We start from the raw sequence: 26,162 nt of genomic DNA on the forward strand, positions 1-26,162 counted from the left end.
AAATCAAATTATTTTCATGATTTTTAGACCAGTTCTACTATAAACCACTTTTATATCTACTCCTTCATCCTGGGGCTGCCTAGGGACGTCCAATTCCTGGTCTCGTGTAGAGTAGTCTGTGGCCTTTTGGATCCAAAGAGTTGATCTGACAGATACAAAATGTTGGTGTTCTCTGTCTCCTTCTTCTTGTAAAACTCCTGTAAATCATGAACTAGAGTGTGGCATAATCCCTCTCTGCCACATCTGTGCCATGATTCCACTTATGAAAATTCCCACACAGTCAATTCCACTGGCATCATGGCTGTATTACTCTGTTCTAGCAGCACAAAACTGCCATAGGGGGTATAAGTGTCTGGCCCACTTGGAATATAAGCTTTGAAGCACTTCAGATCATCCTAGCCACCTGATAGTGAATGCAGTCCAGCTACCCATATGATTGGTGAGCCATGTTCATCGCTTCTCTTAGGTGTGGAATCAGCTGTGCAAGATGGAGAAACAGAATGGATCTGTTAGGAAGTCAGTAATCCTATTGAACATTTTCAATGTCTGGATCCACTTCTCTTGCTACCACTCAGAAGTTCAGGCACTATACTCTGATGCCTTTATTAAGATTTACTCGCAATTGGCGATCTACTGACACAGAAGTACATCCATCAGGGTACATCTTAGTGCACATGCACTCTCTGTATAGTCTTCAGATTCAGTGAAAATAACTCATTTAGGTGGCTTCACTCCTATGTGTGCACAGTGTTCAGTATCGTGAGGTTAATCTCTATTAGCCATATTGTTTTATATTGTTAGTTGTAGCCAGCAGGCTGGAAATTTCTTAATAAGCCTGAGTATCTAATTAGTAATACTGTGTCCTCTGTCATCTTATGATCATTGATCACTAAATTATAGAAAGCATAATAAGAAATATAGAAAGCATAATAAGTATTAAGGACAATTTTTCATAAATATTTGAAAACTAACAGGTTCTACTTTAATTAAAAACTGACTGATAAAAGACAAATGTATTAATTTCTCTATACATTGCAAATGAAAATAAAAGTTGTTTTCAGATAGCATTAACCAAAAATTAGAAGAAAGATGATTGTGTGGTTACAGCACAGGACTGGGATTCAGGAAAGCAGGTATGAAATCCTGACCCTTGTGAAATGAATAGCTAAACTCCTGTTGTCTTCAGTGGGTACAGGATTTCATACATCCTGGCTGTGATACAGACAACTTGTATGACTTTAGATATGTCTCTTAAAATACATCTGTGCCTCAACTTTCTCATAACTCATATTTGTAAAGCACATCTACATCCACAGACAGAAGGTGTTACTTAAGTGCAAAATGTTGTTATACTGTATTTATTATTACTAGGCTTAACTTAAACCCATGAAAACTGAGACTTAAGACTGCCGCTTTGTCTTTAAATTTCTTTGCTAAACTAGGCCAAATACATCTGGTAATTTAGGATTCCCTTTTTTTGGTTAATTTAAGTATGCATTTTGAAAATGTTTTTACATAAACATGTTTAACATATGTAATTTCTTACATTGTAGTAATGAAAGGAAATACATTGGAAAATATAAGTATGTAGTAAGTAAATAGCATTTACTTATTGATTCAAATTCCTAGTGGTTGTCTGGATATAATATCTTCAGATGAAAGCTGATAGAAGTCATTGAGACTGAGATATTTTCAGTAACCTTTACTAGTGCTATGAAACAGATAAGCTTTCATTATATCAGGATGTGTATGTCATTCAAAAGGTAGATAAGAATATTATGAAAGGTAGCTAATACTCATGGGTATTAACTGTTTTCAGGCTTTAATAACTTTACCATTTTCAATTAAAGCATATAAAAGGCCTTAGTTCCCAGAAAGCACAAATTGTTTGTATGCATCCAATTTCTAAAATTGTCATCTTTTATTTAGTCTAAAAAAACATCAGTAACCATGCTGCAAAATTAATGCTCTATAATTTAACAAATGTTTTGCCATATTTACAGTAAAAATATAATAATCTTTCCCAGGCACTGTACTTGTATGGCAGAATATGGAAGCAATATCTGATCCTTGTATTGCACTGGTGAAAGTGACAGAATAATGCATTTCCAAAAAGCATAAGATCTATCTTGAGATGTAATAAAATGCATTAAAAAACCCTGTAGTGTGGAAGGGAGTCTGTCTTTTAAAATCATAGCTCTGTAGTATTGTTTCTCATTATCTAGTGTGAGCTCACACAACAGAGCTCTGCACATTGAAATATTTTCTCATTTTAAGGAATTAATGGCTCTCCACCAGCCCTTTAACATGTAAAATGAGTAGGTTACTTGTGTCCAGTACATCCAGAAAGAGCCAGGATAAAATAAACATAAGGAGTTGGATATCTTGGAAAAAATCTGTCATGGGTTTGGGTTAATCATCTCCAGAAGAAATCAACTTGATGCCTGAAATGTAAGACTTCTTGGAGAACGCAGTAAAGCCTGAGGCAGTGTTGATCTGAAGGAGTGCTCTCCATGGGTCAGAGCTGCTCTGCTGGCAGAGTGCAAACCCAGTTCACAACAGCGGCACGCTGAAAAGTTGCAAAAGACTGCAGGGGCCTTACAGTGCACGCACTTGAGCTTCAGTTACATAGTTTTAGTGGCCCAGTTTCTTATTATGAAATAAAACTTTAAAATGAAATCTGTGCCTAATTTGCCAGTCTTCTGTCCATCAATGATAACATAGGCATTTTCAGTGATCTTGGAATAGACCAATCTTGAAATTGCTACACAAGCTTAAAAATAAATAAAAAAAACATCTTTTGTGAGATGAGCAATGCAGTATGCATTGGCCTTTGAATATTTAGAAAGGGAATTCTGTCTTTTATGTTCAGAAGTCTATTTTAAACAGTAAGGTTGGCATTTGCCTGAAATTCCAGCACTTTACATAGCAGCCATGGAGATATTACAGCTCGATACCCTGTTGCCTAACCGTGGTTCTGGTCTTCCAAATTCCATTATATTAACCCCACAGGATTGTGAACTTGGCGGAATGTTCCACCCGTTTGTGCACTGTCCTGTCTCCTCATTCCCATATGAAGACTCTGGTCATTTGTAATGATATTAGGTGGACAACAGTAAGTTCTCCAGTCTTCTATGCCAACAAATTTTGATGTCAAACTGCCACAATCACCTTTTAAGGCCCCAAGCTATTATAAAACAATGTTAGAGCTTTGACACCTGGGTATTCCCACCTGGCTGTATGGCAATTTACCTGGTTTTGAGGGGACTGGGGAGGGGGACTTTACATTTAAAAACAATAGATCTAGATCTTCCTGCTTCTTAAATTAATGACTGGCTAATGTGGAGTTCATTAGGTGGAACAAGCCTCATAATTTCTGCAGCCACTGAGGGCAATTTTTTTATCATTCTTGAATAAGATAGCTGAACAGTAATTTACAGCATCTGAAGTTTCCTTTAATTTAGCTTCTGTGACCTGGAAGTGGGTAACATAAAACTAATATTTCTGCCTCGCAACCAATTTATAGATGAATAAATTGAGTGCAGAGTCAAAATCCACAGGTTTTTACACTGCATAAGGCAATCATTTTGGATGAATAGACTCCTGAGTACTAAAGCATTTCAAATCCTTTTTCATCTGACCATTCAGTGACCTGATAACTATTTCCTGTCCCTAAGTAAGGTTGTGACCCAGGTCTTCGAGTGCAAAAGACAGATAATTTTAGCAACCAGTTAAATCCAAATGGGTTTGGTTGGAGGGGCTATGGGAGAGTAAATTTGGCTAAATTCCTCTTTCAATAAAGGTTTACAACATTTGAACTTAAGTCTAATTAAAAATAATCATTCAATTTGTTGCCATGTACTTGGATGACATACATCCATACAATTTTTTTTTTTTAACAACATGCCAGTGCAGAAGTTCTACTTTTACTTTCCAGAAAGTCACTAAACACAAATAGGTTATCTTACTTAGTTTTGGATTGCTAAATATTCTAAACATTTAACTCATTTAGATAACCTTTTACAAAGGTTAAACAGAGCATTTAGGTATACACTGCATATTCAAAGATCCTCAAGTGCCGCATTATATGATAGTTCTTGTCACGAAAATAAGTTAGGAGTGTGCAGAGTTATGAATCTGGGTTAACAAATGAATTCTTAGAAAAATTCCTGCGTACAACTCTTATAACAGATGGCAACATGGTACATTTTAAATCCACAACAGAGAAAATAAAGCATTCTATAAATGTATGTGTTATTATAGGACTGCCTCTAATCATCTATCTTAACTGGTCAAATACCTTTAGGAGGTTGGATTAGGACAAGAAAGACCTTTACAAGGTCATTTTGTTGAACTGAAAATGTAATTGACTGACATCGCTTATGAAGAAATTATTGGTTTTCTATTCTTTGCATGGGACCTACAGTGTTATGAAGGATTAATTGTCTTAATGAGGTCAGAGATCTACAGCGTTCCAAAAAAGTTGTTTCCTTGTGACAACATTTTTAATATTGAACACACAATTTTGGTCGTTTTTTCTTTTTTCTTGCTAAAAAAGGTGTGGATCAGCAGTATATTATAACTCCTTTTGATGATGTGAAATATTCTTTTAAACAAAACATTGAGAAAAGACTCCAACATTGAAACTTAGATATTGAAAATATAGTGCTGTTAAATAAAATGAACAAAGCCCTGTACCTTTTACAAGATTCATATAATCTAAAGAAATAGCAAGTAAGCATGCTAGATTTAGACGCTTTTACAAGGAATTGTAGGTATGTTTACAAATTATTCAAATATTTTAATAGAGGAATTGTAGCATAATAATATATCTAGTTAATTTTATATTATCCTTTAGGACATGTATTATATAATATACATTTTTCTACTGCATGACTTTAACATTCAGATTTTAACATCTATAATATACAAACTTTTTAAGTCATGTCAAATTTGTACATCTCTACTGTTTATAAGGAAGGTGTTTTAGGAGTTACACCACAATGCTTCTTGGTGTGTATGCCTTAAATATCTTATCTTGCCTATGTGTATTCAAAAAGAAAATTACAAAAATAGAATATTGAGTTTCAAGTTTTAAATAGGTTTGGAAACAAATATCATACTGTACAATAATACTGGATAAAGAACAATGTGAAAATACTATATTTTCCAATTAATACAGTCAGCTTCCTCAGCTGTGACTCAGAAAACTTCTATGCTTGTAAACATTGTCACAGCACTGCAGAGATCATGTTCTACAATAAAATGTCACTTAGATGACCATTCAAATAATTCTTCTATACATATACTATCAGGTTAAAATTTCTGACATTTTATTATAGTTGCATAAATTAAATAATTGCAACTAAAAAGCCAGTGATAAGGCTTGTGTCTAGCCCCCTGTGTCACGTTAGGTGTAAAGGAATAAAAATAGCCAGACAAAGGTTGCGATTAACCTCACTTTCATATTAATTATACAGCAAGTGGGATATGCTTAAGCATAAGTTATTTAAGTGGTTTTCAAGTGCAGACTGAGTGCCAGGCTTACTAAACTATGAAGGGTCATTTCTCTTAAAATAGTTACATCTTTATTGTACTCTAGTATGAAGTACTTTGAAGCATATGAAGAGAAAGGGGGCATATTTTATAGATATAGTTAAGGATTTAATTGCAAATATATATTTTATTATTATTTCTAAACAGTTTAATATGTATCTCAAAGTAAAATCTATTAAGAGAATTTTCGTTAGAGGTTCCTCCTTTAGGTAAGAAATTGATTGGGAATTAAACATAAAACAATGAGCTACAAGGTTAAGCAGAGAGTTCTGATTTAACCTCAAGATGACCTGGCCTTGTTTGTTCAGATGACGGTTCTAAAAGTGTGCAGAGAATATTCCCTTTTGATACAATTATTTGCTGCAAGCACTGACCTCACTGACTGTCAGGGAGCAGGACTGAATTGGCCCTTTCTCTGATATCGTGACATTGCTTCTGTTGCCTCGATTGTGACCTCTGATTGCAAGATACCCTTGAGAATTATATATAATAAGCATGACTCCTGATTCTTTACCAGGTCTGCTTGCTTAGGTTTTGTCAGACTCTGCTTGTAGTCTGGGTTACATATGCTAAAACATCACGTAGGCTGTCATGGTATTATGTGACTTTTGTACACCATACAAATCTCTTTGAAACATATTTTTTTTAAAATGCATTTTGCAAATACTAATATTTGTAAAACTTACTTGACATACATTTCACAAACAAATTCCTTGTTCATTAGATGTCCATCATCTCATATGATGGATGTGATGGATTTTTTTTATATTTGTACAAGCATCAAATAGTTTCATAGTCACTGATTAGTGATAAAGTATGTCTTATAATATGTTGTTCCAGTTACGTAACAAGAGCTTTGTCTTATTTCCCTGTTCAAAGTGCTTCTTGTTTCCAAGACTCTCTGCCAGTATGATATACTTGTATTCCTCATATGCATCCTGGCAGCACTGCTAGAGGGTGAAATCCTTATCTTCATTGTACAATTAACCATGTACAAGGAGGCAATACTGGTGAACTCCCAGACCACCTCAAAGTGAGGTGATCTAAGGTCTGGCTAGATGAAAACTGTAGAACCTGGCTGGAATCTGGGAGAAGGTAAGTAGTAGTATGAATTTTAAGTTTGTTGGAGTTCACGTATCTTGCTGTTAATTACTTTTTTACTACATTGCATTATTTTTTCTTGTTTTATTAACCATGGCAGCTAGAATCATGAGGGAGAAGAGAGCCTCTTCTGAGAATGTGCTTGTTTGGGCGACTGTGATGCCATCCAGGCATGTCTCTGTATTAATTGCCTCTGCTGCAGCAGCTGAACCAGAGTGGGGGAGCTGCTTGCTTCAAAGGTTTGAAAGGATATTTTGGGGACTATGATGCACCCACTGATGACAAGTTTGTATGTTTTTCATTAACATTTTTTTATCATCTCACTGCAGTGATACATTAGTCTCTGTGAGAATATTTTTAACATGCTGTTTCTAATCAATTTATTTTCCTTTCAGATCAGAGGAGTAGCAGAAATTCTGCTGTAACACAAGAATGTTAAGCATGCACTTACTTTCCGTTGTTAGAGTGCATTTAGATAAATGCAACTACCATATGTTGTAAATATTTCTAATTAATGTGGGACTTTTAATTTCTTGAGCTGTTATAAACCCATCGTCATTTTTGTTCACACTATTTTGCTGCTGTTTGTGTTGCAAGAATCTAATAGAAACTATCTAATAAGGTTTTATTTTGTATGAATCTCTTTATGTGTTTTCTCTTTTTTTGTGACTTGCTTCAGCTCTTCCTGGGAGAAGCCATTGATTCTGGGTTCTCACAAACAAACCCAAAAGCAAGCATGTGGTATTTCCAGATTTGTCCATTAAATGCCATCATCTGTGCCTTATTACAGAGGTTATTACAGATCAAGTAGAGTCTTCTTAGTGCTTTGTTTTGATGGAGATTATTTTGTCGTCATTTTGAGGACTTCTCACCTGAGATAACAGCATTTTACTAGTATAGTTGTAGTCTTTAAAAATTGCAAAGATCATCATATTATTGGACATTCCCTGTACTGGAATGAAATAGGGACTGTGTGTTTTGCCTGTTCAGTGCCAGAGACAGGGACTGAGCATGTATAATTGGCATGGAGGTTGCAAGTGAACAGTCAGGAACAAATAGCAGTGAAACAAATCATACTTCTGCATGTATCTCAGCTATGGAGATCTTGAAGATTGTTAGAGATGAAAAAAAAATGAAGAGAGATTAAAGAGGTGGGACAAAAGTATCACCTGAAGTCAGAATCAGCATCCTAATGCCTGGATTTAAGTTCCCTAGGAAACATCCTAATTAAACACATGATCTCCCCATTAATTATGTCCCAATTAAGTGAACTTGGGTATATTCACTGTATTTTTAACAGTTGCCCAAACAAGAATATCTCAAAAATCATGGGAATTAGTGTACAACTCCAATGAGAATAAAATATTCATCATCATCTTACAAGCTTAGTGAGAACTCGGTGAATTAAGTGGTGCAGGGTTAGGCATTGGCCTTTTGTCATTGGATCAAAGTTAACTTATATTAAGTAGGTATTGTGCGAGTATAATAGTTCCTGCAAAGAACTGTGGGAGTTCGGATTCCTAGGTTCTGTTCTCAGCTCTGACTTGTTATTTCTGTCAGGCAAATCATTTAGGCCTGGTCTACACAAAGAAATTGTGCCAATGTAACTATATCTGTTTCTAAATCAATCTAGTTAAATTTGGTGCAGCCTCCTAGATAGACACTCTTAAATCATTTTAAAAGTGCCCACCCAAAGAGGTTATGCCAGTTGTAACTAAATTGGTTTAGAAACAACTGTATTTTCCACTGCATGCATCCAATTAAGTGGGTTTTAGCCCACGAAAGCTTATGCCCAAATAAATTTGTTAGTCTCTAAGGTGCCACAAGTACTCCTCGTTCTTTTTGCTGATACAGACTAACACGGCTACCACTCTGAAACCTGTAGTTAAATTGTTGCCATTCCTGTGTGTAAACAAGTCAGAAGACTCTTTTCCAAACAGTTGAGGCTTCATTAAGGAACATTTGTTAAGTCCTTTGAACTCCTTGGTGTAGAAATACAAAGTGTTACATTAGGGCTAGAAGAATGTGTTCAAATGACTCAGTGCCTTTCTCAATGCTTCCCCTTATGCATGGAATGTCCTCCCTGAACGTAACCATAAGATCTTGTCCTTCAAATCCCTCTTCAAGAACTACTTCTTCCCTGATAAGTATTAGTCGCCAGTGAATTATGACTTGAAGGGAAGATGGGGATAGCTGGCTTTTATATCTATTTATAATTATATACAAATTGCAAATATATTTTAAATGGTATGTTTTTGATTATACTCCTCTCCACCTACGATGTCACTTGTTTCCTTAGATTTAAGCTTTTTGGGAAAGGGACCATGTCTTCCTATGTGTGAATCTGAAATTGAAATCAGTAGTTCTATTGAAATCATTACAGTTCTTTCCATTGATGTCAGCTGGATCAGGCCTTGTTTGTACAATGCGCAGCACAATGGGATGCCTGATCCTCACTGGTGCCTCTGGGTACTACTGTAATATAAATATTAAACAATAATCCTCACATCCTTTTTCATACACTGTGTGTGTGTGGAACGTCTATGAGAAAATACATAATGATGTAGTGTGATATGACTTATTGCCATATATTTTTGAATTGCTGCATTTCTTACACTGATGAAGCCATGAATAGTTAACACACTACTCTTAGCTAGTTAAAGAATACATATTTCATCACGAAGCAATGACCATGACTGACCCAAAAATAAATACTATTTTTCATCAGTAACTGAAATAACACAAGATAAAACCCTTCTAAAATGAAACACAAATATGTATGTATTGATCAGCATAATATACAAGCCCATGTGCATTCATAATTTTACCATACATTGATAAAGTATACATTTTCTTTACTAAACTTCACTTATAGTGTTATTCTAAAGAAACAGCAATTATAAGTACATATAAAAATCCTATTATCAATTGACAAATGTTAAGTTATAATATCTTAATTAGAATATACTTTAAAACAAAATATTTAGATATTAAAAGCAAGATAAAACATACATAAATACTGTAATATTTTTTTAAAGTAACAATATAAGTTTGGTGAAAAATATGCATTTCTTTTAACTTCATAAATAGTACTGGCCAAATATTCATCTGGTGTAAATCATCGGGACTCCACTGAAGTCATTTTATACTATCCCTACCTAATCATTTCCTTGCTTGTAAGTACTTAGGTTGATACAAGTTAATTACTGTGTTATCACTTAGTAATCTCCATTTTTTTTAAATGTTTGGGGTTTTTTAATATCCCAGTATTTCCTTCCCTTTGCCCATCATGCCAAACCAAAGACACACATTATTACAATGATTGCTAAGCTGTACAACATTTCCCAGCTTGCTTTCCGCACTGAATCTTAGAGTGGTGGTAGGTGGGAACAAACACTTCTGCTTTGACAAAATGGCTTCTGAGACTCTATTAGGAAGGAGACTTCTCACACTAAGCAAACTACAGCAAGTGTTGTGCTTGCACCTGCCATCCTAGAACCTTCAGGATCAGATCCAAACCATATTCAAATAAGGAAAAAATAACAGGATTACTGAGTGTATCTCTATCTAGGCTGAAGAATAATCCTAAACCAAGGAGAGAAATTCCTGTCCAACCTCTTTTTGGTACTCCAGCCTCACATTCAAAATCTAGGGGCAGTAGAATAGGTTTATCCATACTGCTTTCCTGAAACCATTTCCTTCCACTCAATGACAATGCTACTTGTCATAAGCCTGTGCTTCAAAGTGGAGGCACTTTTCCATTTATATTTCAAACTAGGCTCTGGTGCCTCCATTCTTGTTTTGCTACCTTGCATCTCATATTACTTACTTTCACTGAATGTTGGTATCTGCTTGTTTTCCCTGAAAGAAGCTGCTGCACTTGTACTGTCTGCTAGAGTCCCTAGCAAATTTTTGGGATATGAATATAGACTTCAGCAAATTCATGGACCCTTCCTTTTGAATCATGTTGTGAACATTCTTTATGCTTTCTGTAGCAAAAAGCGGCCACCTTGGTCATTATTACCACTGTTAAGTGTATGGGCAAGCTCCAAGCTTTGATATCAAGCAGAGTGCCCCAAGAGTCGGTCCTGGGGCCGGTTTTGTTCAACATCTTTATTAATGATCTGGATGATGGGATGAATTGCACTCTCAGCAAGTTCACAGATAACCCTAAGCTGGAGGGAAAGGTAGATACACTGGAAGGTAGGGATAGGGTCCAGAGTGACCTAGACAAATTGGGCCAAAAGAAATCTGATGAAGTTCAACAAGGACAAGTGCGGAGTCCTGCCCTTAGGAAGGAAGAATCCCATGCACAGCTACAGGCTGGGGACTGACTGGCTAAGCAGCAGTTCTGCAGAAAAGGACCTGGGGATTACAGTTCACAAGAAGCTGGATATGAGTCAGCAGTGTGCCCTCGTTGCCAAGAGGGCCAACGGCATTGGGCTGTATTAGTAGGAGCATTGCCAGTAGATCGAGGGACATGATTATTCCCCTCTGTTCGGCACTGGTGAGGCCATACCTAGAGTATTGTGTCCAGTTTTGGGCCCCCCCACTACAGAAGGGATGTGGACAAATTGGAGAAAATCCAGCAGAGGGCAACGAAAATGGTTAGGGGATTGGGGCACATGACTTACGAGGAGAGGCTGAGGGAACTGGGGTTATTTAGTTTGCAGAAATTAACAGTGAGGGGGGATTTGATAGCAGCCTTCAACTACCTGAAGAGGATGGAGCTAGGCTGTTTTCAGTAGTGGCAGATGACAGAACACGAAGCAATGCTCTCAAGTTGCAATGGGGGAGATCTAGGTTGGATATTGGGAAACACTATTTCACTAGGATGGTAGTGAAGCACTGGAATGGATTACCTAGGGAGGTGGTGGAATCTCCATTCATAGAGGTTTTTAAGGCCCTGTTTGACAAAGCCCTGGCTGGGATGATTTAATTGGTGTTGGTCCTGCTTTGAGCAGGGGATTGGACTAGATGGCCTCTTGAGGTCTCTTCCAATCCTAATATTCTATGATTCTGTATCTCATCCCTCTCTTACAGTTCTTTATAAAGATAAGATAAGATAAGATAATGTGTTTCAATCTCTGAAACAGTCCATCTGTCTACCACTTCCCCTCCCTCCCCCACCCCAGATTCTGTGATGCTCCTAGGGAAAATTTGCTCTATAAAATGAATGTAATGCAGGTATTCTATTATTAGCTGGATAGGCCCTAATATTTTTGAAAGTCCTGCATATGACGTATTGCATTTGACAACTCTCTTAGGTGTTTAGATGATCAATCTCACAATTGCACAATGTTCTCCATGAAGATCTATTATGTACTCTCTGGAGTTCAACTACCTGATGACCTTAAAGCCAACTCTAGTAGAGTTAGAGCAGCTTCTACAGACTCCCAGTGTCCATCTCCAAGATTCACAGAGAGACTTTGAAGAATTGGATGCATATTTTTATCCAGAATTATTCTTGATGTTGAGGCTAAATCGGATGAATGTTTGGGGAAAGCTATCTCATCCTTCCACTAAACACTTGTCAATCACCTAACATAGTGAGTTACTTCTGTTGTTAATCTCAAGAGTCTGAGAATTGTAGAAGTAATGTCATAAACGAGAAACTGTAATGACGTTTGTGGCTCATTTCTTGTCTAATCCCCAGTTCAATATTTAGCCAATTGAGGGCTCCATAATCTTCAGAGAGGAGAAGAATGACCTGAGGTCATTGGGGACAGGGTAGGGTGGAGAACCAGAGATCCTGTGAGAGCAGGAGCACCAGGCCAGAGGCAGCATTATGGTAGTTGGCTGCAGAGGAGAAGCCTGGAAGCTGGGACTGAAAGGCTGACAGTCAGACTCAATCTGTTGTTGGCAAGGAGGCAACAGTAGCATCCCCCAGGGAGATACAGGCAGCAGCCTACACGCCAAGAGGATAGGGTGGAAGGATTACAATGTGATGATTATACTGATGAATTGGACTGCTCTTAGGGGCCAGTCTGAGGAATTTTGGTGGTTTGATCTTTGTATTGTAACATAAAATCATTGTGCCTAGGGTATCATTATGCATCTTGTAGTTTCTGGCGGTGCTGGTAAAGCAATGTGTTATTTGAGATATGTGAATGTTGATGGTTTCCTTGTTCATTGTTCTCCCTGGTCAGTCTGTCTGTATCCATCCATTGTGTCTTGCCTTATCCTTAAATTGTAAGCTCTTTCAGGTAGGCGCTGTTTTTGTTCTGTTTGTGCAGTACCTAGCATAATGGGGTCCTGGTCCATGATTTAGGACTCCTAGATGCTATGATAATACAAATAATTAATAATCCATCAGGGTCTGGATCCTGAAGAGTTTAGTGCTTGTAGAACCTTCAGCATTTGCCGCCGAGCATATACTATAGACAGTAAGATATCTAGAAGGAGCTGGTATGCAACAGCACTTGCTGCTATACCCTAGAGCCGAAGTTCTCAAACTATGGGGCTGGGTACAGGAATGTGTGAAGGTGTGAGCTGTATGGTGGTGGTGGTTGTTGTTGTTGTTTTGTTTTAAAAGAGCTCTGGTTGTCAGCATCAGATGGCTAGGGCTCATGCAGAAGGGCCGTGCAAACCTGGGATGTGGGGATAAAGGCGATAGCTGGAGCCTTGGCACCTGGGCTTGAACTCTCCTTAACTCCTCCACCCCCCAAATCCCTCACCTGGAGGCAGCGTGGTTCTGGCTGCCATCCCCGGGGTGGCAGTAGCAGCGCAGAAGTAAAGGTGTGAATGGGGCACTAAGTCTGCTGTGAAAAGTGATATTGACGAATATCACTTTTCACATTGCTTCCCTTACTTTTGTGCTGCTGCCAGCATGGCACTGCCTTCAGAGCTGGATGCCCAGCCAGCAGCCATTGCTCTCTGCTCTGCCTTCAGAGCTGAGTGGCGGAATATGTGCTTGTGGAGGGGGTTGGGATGTAAATGACTACAGACACAAAGAAGGGAGGCCAGATCAAATAAGTCTGAGAACCACTGGCCTAGAGGAATATCAGTTACAATATAGCACTTTATCAACAACTAAATTTTCCCAGTTATGCAGTATGGTCTCCACAGATCCGTGTTTGCCCTTCCTCCTATCTCTCCAATCCTGTTTCTTTGGTGCTTTTCTTTATTTCAGATTGAAACTGAGGAAGGAGGAGCCTCTTTGCCTTCTTTATCACTTCAGGCTTTATCACTACCAATCTGTTGTGTAGCAACACGCAGCCAAGTGCTCTCAACATTTTTGAAGCCTTACAACATGACACCTGGGCTCTAAATGGATTTGTGGAAGCAACACATTTTGGAACATCCAGCTACTGATAGTGATTTAATTATTTATGTTATAGCTAGGCTTTGCAGAATTTAATTTTTATTCTTTTGTAATTTTTACAGTTAGAATTGTTTATTTTAAGCTTTTTTTTTTAGATTTTATCAATTTACATTTTCATGTTTGTGCAAAATTATGTCTTAGCAATTTTTTATTTTCATCTATTTAAATTTTCACAGTTGCAGAAAGTATGGGGGAGCATACAATAATTATTTAATGACAGTAGACTGAGAGATTCAAAAAGTTAAAGCTTTGTCATTTGTTAAAACAAAAATTGTCAGCATCACATCAGCATATACAAAGTAAATATCCTTGAATCCAACTCTAATAAGTTTTCAAGCATAATTTTTCTTATGTTGTCTATCTGAAATTTCCGTTATTATTGCTGCAGATATTTTTGTTGGTTTGTGTATATGATGAAATCTGTGTTTATTGACTTTTACCAATAAAACTCTAATCCTTACAAGCCTAGCTATAGCACTAAGTGATTTAGCAAATGCACTTGACACATTTCTAACTTGGTTGATTTGGTTTTTTCTAATTGTCCACATATTTCAATTCACACGAAGGACTAAGGTGCTGGTTAAAGAGAGGAAGGATAGTCCAGTGGTTAGGGTGCTAATCTTGGACTTGAGAGACCCAAATTCAATACTCTGCTTTGGTACAGACTTCCTCTGATACCGTGGGCAAGACAGTATCTCTGTGCATCATTTCCCTATGTGTAAAATGTGGCCAATAATACTTCACTATCTTAGAGGGTTATTATATGAATAAATATATTCAAAGATGAAAAATAAATTAAAAGGTGTTCATATAACATGGTGATTGGGGGCATATAGGTACCATAGATAGGAAAAAAAAATAATTGGCACTCTAATCATACGATAGTCAAATGTATTTTTTTCATATTTTTTTCCAATTGTTTTGCTCCTAAAATGGGTATCTTGTATCTGTAACTTGATGCAAATGTTTATAATCACTTCAAATTATCTGTTCTAATGGAAACTGTCATGCTTTGCTTTGGAGCTACAAATAGTATTGCTATGATACCTGTCTTCTGTTTTTCTTAATGCAGCCTTATAGATTTCAAGAATCTAAACGTTAGATCAAATGCTGGCACAGATGTTACAAAGATTTGATATTCATCCAGAATACAAGAAATGAAAGACTGCTTTCTTTCTAAACCTTGCTTTGGAAATAGTACTACTGACATTTTGTGGGGGAGTTGAATTATTCCTATAAATCTGGAAAGTTACAGAGCAGTTTCAATCTTAGTATTTCAGCATTTATGTAGTTTACTTCTGTCTTATTTTTCTTCTGTATAATTCACTTGATTAACCATTTGAGTCTGGCTAATGTGCCAGGTGCAGAAGCAAAAAAAAACCTACCATTTTGCTGCACATACCTGGTACTGTATTACAAAGTGACATGCTGATATTTACCAGAGCAATGCTGAATATAATGCCAAAATGGAGATTGTCATCTTAGTCATCTATGAAGGAGTTAAAATGCATCTACTCTTGAAAATAGATACATGCTATGGTTCTCTGCTTGTTAATCTTGGATGTTTCATTATCAAGGAGAAACAATGGTCCCCAACTTTAGGTACTAATTTTAGTTCTGGTATTCATTGCTAGAATCTCAATTGAGACTACCCAAAACAGTGGCCAGGTCATGTTTACTTAACTCTGTTTCTAGACCATAAAAATCATACAACCTTCTCAGAAGAAAAAAAAATCTCCCTGGTAATTTTACTTGAGGAAACTGAGTTGTCTTCTTTAGCTAGAATAAATAATGGTAATGTTGGCGAGAGCAGCTGAGATATGGTATTGAATGGAGGGAGGCAGGTCAGGAGTGAAGAGGTAGATTTGCAATTTGTCAGGTACTTGAAGCCATGTGAGTGGAAGAGAGCATCCAGAGATTGGGTATAGGGGAGGGGAATTGAGGCAGATGCCAAGAAACTGAAATAGGGGAGGAGGAGTATGGCCTCGCAAACAAAAAGTGGTACTGATTTACCGAGATATTGGACTCTGGCCCTATTTGAGTCATTGCTTTTTGAGGATCAGGGAGACCAGAGCATGCTTGCATTATGAGAGGAGAGAGCTGGAGAATGATGGTGGGATCAAGTGAGGTCAGGATGTGAAAAGGATGGGATCACTCTAGGGCAGGTGGAGGGATTAGAGGAGAGCAGGAGGGGGAGATTGTGGTAGGCCTTATTGATCTTCTCTTTGAAATCTGAATGATCTTGAGCGGAGAAGAAGAGGGAGAGAGTTTTAGGAGAGAATCAAAGGTTGTAGTCATCATTTTACTAGCTTCTGGCTATGTATGCCTCAGTTACTTTCTGCAGGACTCTTGCTGTTTTGAATGGATCAAAAAATCTGTGTACACAGTACTCCGTGTTAACCTTTTCCTTAGTACATTTGTAAGCTTCTGGATGCTTGTTGGTTTAGAGTTCATTTTCATGGCCAGACATCGCATTTCCTTGAGAAGTTTCCATTTTATAGATCTTTCATTCATCTTTGGAAGTTAATTGGGCTCACTGGGAAACTCGTGGACCGTGAGTACATACTCAGGGCAGCTAATCTCTGTTGCCACTCACCACTGCCTGTGCTACTGCAGCTATACTACTTTTAGCACGCTGGGAATCATACCCCTAGCTCCAAGTGTAGATGTAGCCTAAAAATCCCCACTCAGCACACTGCAAACTTTCTAGTTGCCCAGCCCCCCAGTAGGGGAGCAGCTAAAGTTCTGCTGCTGCTGAGCTGCGGAATGCAAAGGCTCAAAACTACAGATTAAATACAAATAATATTCTAAAATATTATTTTCAACTGTGTTTACCTTGCTCTTAAACTACTGACATTGAGTTCCTAGCACTTTAGGTAAGTGTTAATAGTTACACCTCCGGCATTACTTTCCAACTTAAAGTAAGACCAGAAAAATAACTGACATAAAACTAGAGACCTGAAATCACCTCCATATATTTTTTTATGTTTCAAAGATTATTCTTAGACCACACATAATCCTTTAGAGACCCATGTGAGTTGATCCCTCAATTTGCATCTTCAGTAAGCTGACTACTTGAATAAAGTCATCCTCTAGAGTCCAAGTTTCATGAAAAAGGTTGGACATGCACAATTGTGAGGATTTTATCTAGCCTAGAGAAGTTTTATATTGATTTAAGAGTCACATCCTTTCACTGTGTAAAGCATAACAGGCTGCATCTGTGTGTTGTGCGGGCTGACTGTTAATTGACAGCACCTAAAAATCACTATTGTATTAATGCCAGCTGTAAGAGTTTTCTAATCTTAAATGGTTAAACTGCATGTATCAGGTAGGTAAAGTGTATTAGATTGAAAGCTTAGAAATGATCCCTTAGTGTGTTTTATTTTAATGCTTCTGAAATTATTTGGTTTTCTTGTATTGCGTAGTGGTTAGAGCACTGGACTGGGACATAGGGATCCTGGGTGTTATATTTCTGGATCTGCTCCTGGCCCTACTAAGTGACCTTGGGCTAGTCACTTTACCTCTCTGTGCCTTAGTTTCTGCATCTGTAAAATGGGGAACAATGAGACTGACCTCCTTTTGTAAAGTGCTTTGAGATCTGCTGATGAAAAGTACTAAATAAGAGATAGGTGGTGTTATTATTACTGTTATTTCCCTTTGAAAAGTCAAAAGTTCCCTTTAACCTGGTATTCCAAGAGTTGTTCATGTTTTGCAAATAGATAGGCCTGATTTTCAAAGATGGTGAACGCCTGTAGCCCCTAATGATATCCGTGGGATTTGTAGGTGTTCAGTACTTTTGAAAATCAGGCCACAAGCTGTCAGAAAGCTAGACTCCTAATTTAAGAATGCTGTCAGGTAAATAACATTTTATTATTATTGATATATCAGATCCCCAAACACATGATATTTGGTATGGGTGGTTTTGAAGGTTCACAAATGGAACAAGAGTGATTAACATTTATTAATTTTTAATGTATTATATTTTTCTAAATAAGTAAAAAGATTGTAACCGCAAGGAAAATATTTAAGACATTAACACTGAGATTTAAGTGTGTGGATATATTTGAGGGAGAGACAATAGAACAGAATTTTCTGATGCATTACTAAGCAATTACTTCATACCATTTGTCCATTTGAGAAAACAAAAACAGTATTAAATGTAATATGGAAAGTGGCCATTGTGTTAAAGAGCTGATGTGATTTAAAAATCAGTTCATACATTTGTCAGTTTAATGTACTTACATTTATCTTGATCATTTCCTTTTTTAAGTAACTGGATGTCAGAGTGTTTTGCATCACTATGAATAAAACAATTGGCAATATTCCCCAGACATAACACAGTCAGAAATCCAAACCATACATGTAGCAAATTATTAATAATAATTTGGGAAACATAACTTGCCAGTTAAAAAGTACAGTATGTAATTTTTATTATAGCTTATTGTATATGCTACTTCCTCCCTCACTCTCTCCCGTGCTTTCCAGTGACACTCAGAGGTAAGTTTCAGCAGTTGTTCCAACTCTTTATCTAGATTTCCCCCAGAATAAAAACCTTGGCTAATACATAGTTAAGATTGATTATCTTAACATGGAATGACTGTTTGGAAGCAGCTGAAGCTGGAGAGTTGGGACCACCGTCAGCTGAGCTCTGCCAAATTCTTGTGCGACTTTGGGCAAGTCATGTTTGCTTTGGTTCCCTATTTAGAAAATGAGGATAATGATATTTCCTACCTTATGGGGGTAAAGTAAAGATAAATTCATTGTTTGTGAGGCACATAGATGCTGCACTAAGCGGAGCTGTAAGTTCCTACATAGAATTTTATTTCCACAATTACTGCAAAAGATTGTTCTGCAATCTTCCCTTTCTAGACACTTTTCTTCAAAGGGTCAAGATTTTTATTCTAAAAAAGAATAATATTTAAAATATAAAACTAATCCAGAGGGCTTTGGACTCTTTGCAGGTTAAGTGGATAACACTGGTTTGTTGACTTCCCCAAAAGCATCTTCTGATATTTGCAGAGTTTGATGGTTACTCTTTTACTCTCTGTTATTCTCAAATAACAGTGGAAGATGAGAATCTCTTTCTCATCCCCAGGTAGGGAAGAAGATTTTGTCCACTTGGATACTACTTCAGCTGAGAAATTACAAAGGAGCAAAGAACTTACATACCAATGGCTTCACACACAGGTCGGAGATTATGAAGCAACCAGTTTGAGAAATATTAAATGGTGAGGTCATTGGCTTTTAAATTAGATTTGTGTATGTTAAATACCTCTTGTAAAATGAAACCTAGGTTTATTGTCCTAAAACAAACATGGTTTTATAGCCAAAGGCCAGCACATCACAATGCCAGGTCCCAAACAGACTCCCGTTAAACTATTTTAATAATTCTATGGATCCCTCTTCTGCAACAGATAGTGAATTGGTATGCTACCAGTATGCAATATCTAATGATAACATATATAAGTAACCTTTCACAACAAACATGAGGAATTGTATTCTATGATGAATATAGGAAAAATATATGATGTTCTTCACATGGGGCATAATTCTCTTGTTATAAAATGCATTCAAATTATTTTTGTGTAATAACTAATTAGATACACTGTACATAGGATAGGTTAAGGAACTAAATAAAACTTTATAAATGGATAATATGTATTTTTATTGTATCTTTGAAACACTGAGAGGACAAATTAAGAAAAAACTACTTTGACAAATCTATAATACATTTGAAAAGGGGGTTGTAAAACACCCTATTCTGAATTAACTTTGTTTTGGTTACTAACCAGATCAAATACAAATATAGATTTCTTAAAAATAATTTTGCTCCTGTAAGATGTTAACATAAACACAGTGCATTAACATTTCTTATTCATTAAGTCAATATCCAATAAATATTTGGCCATTGAAGTCACTGGGAGCTGCAGATACTCAGCACTTTTTAAAAAAAAATCAGGCTAGTTGTCAACATACAATACATTGTTAGTATGCTTATTTAACATATTTTTAAGAAGCAAAAATATTAATTTCTGAAGAAACTACTGTACTGATATATTTTTGCACTTAGAAAAAATAACCTTTCTCTACATTGTTAAATTGTTTATATCAGATGAGTAAGTAGCAGCAATTTTTTTTTTTAAACTCTTATCTGTAATATAGTCAATCACGTACCTTAATAGTGAGCTTCATGCACTCCAGGTGCTTACGGTGATTTTTCACTGCTTTTGATTTTAATGAAAACATTTTGAAGTAAGAAAATATGTCCGCTTACAACAGGAAAAGTTTTAAAATGTGAAGTCACCTCCGTAAATGTGTGTATCAGGGTGCTGGAACTATTTTTTATAGTGGGGATACTGAGAGCCATTGGACCAAACTGTAAACTCTGTATATGATGGAAACCACTTCAAGCCAGGAGGTGTGGTAGCACCTCTAGTTCCAGCACCTATGGTATTAATATTAGTGCTAGAGATACAAGGTGGGTGAGATAATATCTTTTATTGGACCAATTATTGGACTTTTATTGGTGAGAGAGAAACTTTTGAGCTTATACAGAACTCATCTTTAGGTCTCTGTCACATGTGTGTCAGAGTGTCACATCCTGGGACCAACACAGCTACAACATTGCATATAGATATTGTGTCCAATCCTGCGTCTATTGAAGTTAGTTTCAAAACTCCCATTGACTTCAGCGGAACACAATGTGTAAAACAACTGATAGATGTAAACAACTTAATTGTGACAGAAGGTAAATATAACAACTGATTTGATAAGATCTGGTAATTGTGAGCCTAAACCAAAGCCCACTGCAGTCAAAGGGAGTCTTCACTTTCTTCAGTGGGTTTTGGATCAGAGTCTATGGCTGTAATTTATACACATTCAGTAAACAGCTATATTTTTTGTTTCCAGTCATTTACTGATTTGCATTTTGAGAACTGCATCTTTGGCTAGCTTGAAATAACTGATGACTATATTTGAGCTTCTCAGATGCTTCAAAAATAATATGCCTTGATATAAAATACAAATAATAATTGATCATATTTAGCTGAATATGTTGCTTTCTCTATTGAGCAATAGTACTTCCAGGAAGGTATCTTATTGAAATCAGTATACTTAAGGTGTTACTGAAGTATTTGCTCTGGTTTTTGTCACTACACAGCAATCGCTTCTTGCCTGACTTAAATCCAGACATACTCAATGGTGGACGAGTTCAGCTAGTGGTAAGATGTTTGTTTCACTGTAAAACTTTATAGAATCACAACTTAAACCTTAATAGCTGATATTTCCAAATGTATGTGCAGTATGAAAAACAAGTATGATCTTTTTTTTTTCTTGACTATAATCCTTTTATTTAGATTCTGACTTTGCAATCAGATCCACATGCCTGTATCTTGGCAGAGTACCATTGAGGTAGTGGAGTTGCACGTGGGCACAAGAATGCACCTTCACCGCAGAGGCATAATTTTCATATGGAAATTGATATTATTTTTCGTTTAAGATTAAAAAACAACATTGAATTCATTTTAAAACTTCCAAATACAGCTTTTAAAAAAATTCCTTTAGACTCCAGTTCAGGACAGCATTCCTGTTCAGGAAGAGCACTATACAGTATGTGCTTAAGTGCTTTGCTGAATCAAGGCCTACATCTGTTTCTGTCATATGTGTTTAAATGTGCTTAAGCCATATAAAGAGGTCACAAATGTAAACTACTCCAATGTGTTCAGAGCATTGTTTACTAAAAGGTGGTAAGTTGGATTTCAACATTAATAAAATGTAGTGATTATCACATAACCCATAAAATTATATTTATTCCTAAAATTTCTATTCTATAAGCAATAAAAATCCAATTTTAAATCTTAAAATTCATTCCCCCTATTTGCCTTTTCTTCCTTTTCAATTGAGATTTAAAAATATTCTGAAGTATTTTCTGTAATGGGTTATTCTGGGATTTTGTTTGTTTTTTGTAAACAAAATGATGCAGGTTAAATTCAAATATGTCTTTGAGGAAAAGGCTCAACATCCAGATAATGGTTTTGAGCAGTTTAATAGTGCCTGTGTTCTGTAGCTGGACTTAAATCACATGTGATTTAAAAGCTTAGTGCAGAACCCTGGGGGACACCACTATTTACCCCTCTCCTTCTGAAAACTGACCTTTATTCCTACCCTTTGCTGCCTATCTTTTAACCAGTTACTGATCCATGAGAGGACCTTCCTTCTTATCCCATGACAGCTTACTTTGCTTACAAGCCTTTGGTGAGGGACCTTGTCAAAGACTTTCTGAAAATCGAAGTACACTATATCCACTGGATCCCCCTTGTCCATATGCTTGTTGACCCCCTCAAAAAATTCCAGTAGATTTGCTGAGGAATGATTTCCCTTTACAAAAACCATGTATGGTGAAGTGATTAAATTGTGTTACAATAGCACTCAAAACTAAGGTTATTGAAGATAAATAGTTTATTGATTTTTTTCCCCTCATCCAGACTGTTAATGCGATAATTTTTAAGATGTGTTCTCCATTTGAACTCTCTCTGCCACTTGTGTGCACTACTTACACTCTCACTTATGTATGAAGAAAATACAGGTACAGATCTTCAACTGGCATAAAGTGGCATAATTCCATTGAAATCCATGGTGGTATGCAGAATAGCTCCCAACTCAGAATCTGGCTCATAATTTACCAGCCCAAACCCCCATTTTCACATGCAAATCATGCACAAATGGTACATGACTGAAATATATATTGAGGATGAGAGCTTATCCCTACTTTTGTTCCTTTGCACTGGGAAAAAGGGCTGGAGCTACATAAAGAGGTTCTAGAAGCCTCAAATTCACCCAGGCACAGGAATTCAGAAGGCAGCCACAGGCCCCCCCCCCCCATCAAGGACCGCTTCACAAGCCCTGGAGAGTTGGGTTGGAAGTGGTACATGGGAGTGTCATGTGGGGGCAGACCACATCCAGTAGCACCATCATCCATTACTTATCCTCTCAGGACTGTCTGAATTATGCCAGATATCTTTCCAGCCCCTGGATTAACCCAAAATCAGGTGGCCAGCAATGTGGGTTAAAAACTCTCTCCTGACTCTACTCTGTGCTCTGTGCTGTATATGAGAAGGTATGTCAACACAGGGATTAAAGACCTACGGCACTGCTGTGGCTGGCCAGTGGGAGCCGCGACTGGCCGAATCTGCGGACGCGGCAGGTAAGCAAATCGGCCCAGCCCGCCAGGGCTTTCCCTGAACAAGCGGCAGACCGGCTTTGAGAACCACTGGTCTAGACGTTTGGGCTTGGGCTGGAGCCTGAGCTCTGGGGCCCAGCTTGAGCACAAATGATAGCATGAAAAAGTTGAGTAAATAAATATCAAGTGGTTGTTGTTGTTATTTTTACTGAAGTCATGTCTAAAATGTACAGGACATTTTCCAAATATAGAAGATGACACAGTCTCCTCTCCAAAGGGTGCACAAAGCTGAGGTCCACTTGAAATATGGTTCAGTAATTATTTTATTACATTCTCTCCAATTTATTTACATGGAGAATACAAAATTCCACCTGAAAAATTTCTGATTGCTGTTTTCTTGATATGGCTTTAATAAGTGTCAGGATTGTTTATTATTTCTCTTAGTACAAGATCTGTTGTTTGGATCCAGGTTAAAGATTGCTTTCATAAACTAGGTTGCCTTTCTGTGGCTTTTGTGAGCAGTAGCTATGATTGGTTTTAGAAAGGGGATAAAACAATAATTACCTCCAATCTGAAATGGTTCTTAATCCAATGATATTACATATGGATACACATTATGTAATTGTTCATAAACGTATATACACATAGCTAGACATTAGCAATATATAGTAAGCAGTTTTATCCACAAAATAGCTGTGCGATCCCACAGCAAGAACGGAAAAGTTCTTCTTCAAGTGATTGCTCCTGTTTATTCCACAGTAGGTGTGCATGCTGGCCATGTGCACTGGTGCCGGAAGTTTTTTCCCTTAGCAGTACCCGTAGTGGGGGAGCACCACTGCTACCCCTGGAGTGGCACCTCTATATTGCGCTATAAGGGGAGCTGCGCACTCCCCCCACCTTCAGTTCCTTCTTGCCGCCAGTGAAGGTAGTCGGAACTTTGTGCTCCAGCTCTGCTGTAGCGCGTCTAGCCTTAGTAGTACAACTCTTCTTCATAGATTGTTTCTCTAGTTAGTTGCCTGGCTGGGGGCATGCCCCGTGCCCCAGGCTTCAAGTCGTGCGACTCCTATTGCAGTTCTATGCCCAGGAGCGATCCATACTCTGTGTCTTCGCTGTCTGGGCGAGACTCACGTAAGTGAGCATTGTAAAATCTGCAGATCATTCAAACCTAGAACGAAGCATGAAAGAGATATCCGACTCCGGGCTCTGCTAATGGAGTTGGCATTGGCCCCGGCACTGGTGCGCCGACCTGACTCGGCGCCGGGCACCGCATCCTCGGTACGGAGCGATGCTCCATCCACCATTTGGCACCGCTCCCTAGCCAAGAAGCAATGGAAGACCCAGCGGCGCCGAGAGAAGGCAGGGGTGAGGCCAGACCTGAGTTGGGCACCCCACGATCCCCCTGGGGACCCAGACCTGCGACTCGCACTGAGTGGAGTAGTCCGGCCCCATCCGCGTGTGCCTCTCCTGCGGTGAGAATACCGTCGATGCCGGAGGCAGCACAGGCAGTGCGTGATATCCTCGCCCCTCTGGTACCTGGTGCGCCGCCTCAGATGGGCCCTCGATCCCGAGGGAAGCTGCTGCTGGGAGGTCACCAACCCTCCCCAGTTCGGCATAGCCCCCGCTCCGAGGATGAGGTATCTACCTGCTCTGCAAGGCCATCCTGTAGCCTGTGTCAGACGTCCACCCCGTTGGAGGGTTCGCCTGAGAGGGAGTCTTGAGGGTCCTCCGCCTCCCACAAAAAAGGGTTGCAGGCACCGAGACAAGAGGCATCGACGCGCCTCTTCCCAACGAAGTTATAGGAGCAGGTCGCAACGCCGTCAGTATCGACGCTCAGATTCAAACATTCGCTCTAGCAGACGGCATGCTCAAAGTTCTTCTCGACAGTCACCGGCACCGAGGTGTCGTAGCCATGGTCGCCGAAGGGAATCAAGAAGCAGTTCCTCCAATGGATACGGGTGTTCGTCGTCGAGGTCTAAATCTCGAAGCTGGCACTGACATGGCCGTGGATGCTCCTGACACTCGTACGGCACCATGCGTTCTTCCACGACTTTGGCTTCGGCACCCAGCCGCTCATCCCCGGGCAGTGCCACTCCTCCTGATCAAGCGGCCCTACTAGGTCCACAAGCGGGTCAGTGGCAAGGGGCCCCTTGGCAAGGGCAGTGGTGTCAATGGGCACCATGGCCCCAACTACCCGCACCGGCGAGACCCCGTTCGGTGGCCGGGGCATCGCAGGTACACTCAGCATCCCCGACTCAGCATCGAGAAAAGTCAACCAGCACCGAACCAGCAGCACCGCTCCTGGACTCAGACTTGGGGGTTGAGCCCCCAGTACCGCCCAACACCCTGGGGACAGATCGGGTCCCCTCACTGGCACCGGATGAATCCATAGCGGCGCCACCACCCGCCTTGCAGGAAGATTTTAAGGCTCACCAAGAGCTCCTTAGGCGAGTGGCCTCGAATCTCCAGCTTCAGGCTGAGGAGATGGAGGAGCCGTCCGACACGCTGTGTCCTCCTCGGCACAGGGCCATGTGGCCCTGCCTCTCCACCAGGGGGTGGCCAACATATCGACGTCGCTTTGGCAAACCCTGGCTTCCTTGGCGCCAATTTCTAAAAAGGCGAAGAGGAAGTACTTTGTGCCGGCAAAGGGTCACGAGTACTTATACTCTCACCCGGCGCCCAACTCTCTGGTGGTGGAGCCAGTTAACAACCGAGAAAGGCATGGTCAACCCGTGCCCACCCCCAAGGAAAAAGACGCCAGGAGACTCGATATCTTTGGCAGGAAGGTTTATTCTTCGGCAAACTTCCAGCTCAGGGTGGCAAACCACCAAGCCCTACTGAGCCGATATGATTTTAATTTGTGGGATCCTTCCCAAAGTTCGAACCTCTTCTCCAGGAAAGGGACAAGAAGGAGTTCAGAGCTTTAGTCCACGAAGGAGCTGCGGCAGCGAAAGCGGCCCTCCAAGCAGCTTCGGACGCGGCAGATACAGTGGCCTGTTTGATGGC

At 38.9% G+C, this 26,162-nt stretch overlaps 1 protein-coding gene across 1 annotated transcript in view; it reads left to right on the forward strand.

Moving 5' to 3' along the window:
- LRRIQ1 (leucine rich repeats and IQ motif containing 1) overlaps positions 1-26,162 on the forward strand; it is a 151,979-nt gene that overhangs the window by 96,246 nt on the left and 29,571 nt on the right. Inside the window, exons 23-24 of the mRNA XM_034772340.1 lie at positions 19,077-19,209; positions 21,141-21,201. Coding sequence (XP_034628231.1) covers positions 19,077-19,209; positions 21,141-21,201 — 194 coding nt within the window. The remainder of the gene's footprint in view (positions 1-19,076; positions 19,210-21,140; positions 21,202-26,162) is intronic.

Source organism: Trachemys scripta, chromosome 1 (assembly GCF_013100865.1).
Source record: "Trachemys scripta elegans isolate TJP31775 chromosome 1, CAS_Tse_1.0, whole genome shotgun sequence".
NCBI classification, from domain to species: Eukaryota; Metazoa; Chordata; order Testudines; family Emydidae; genus Trachemys; species Trachemys scripta.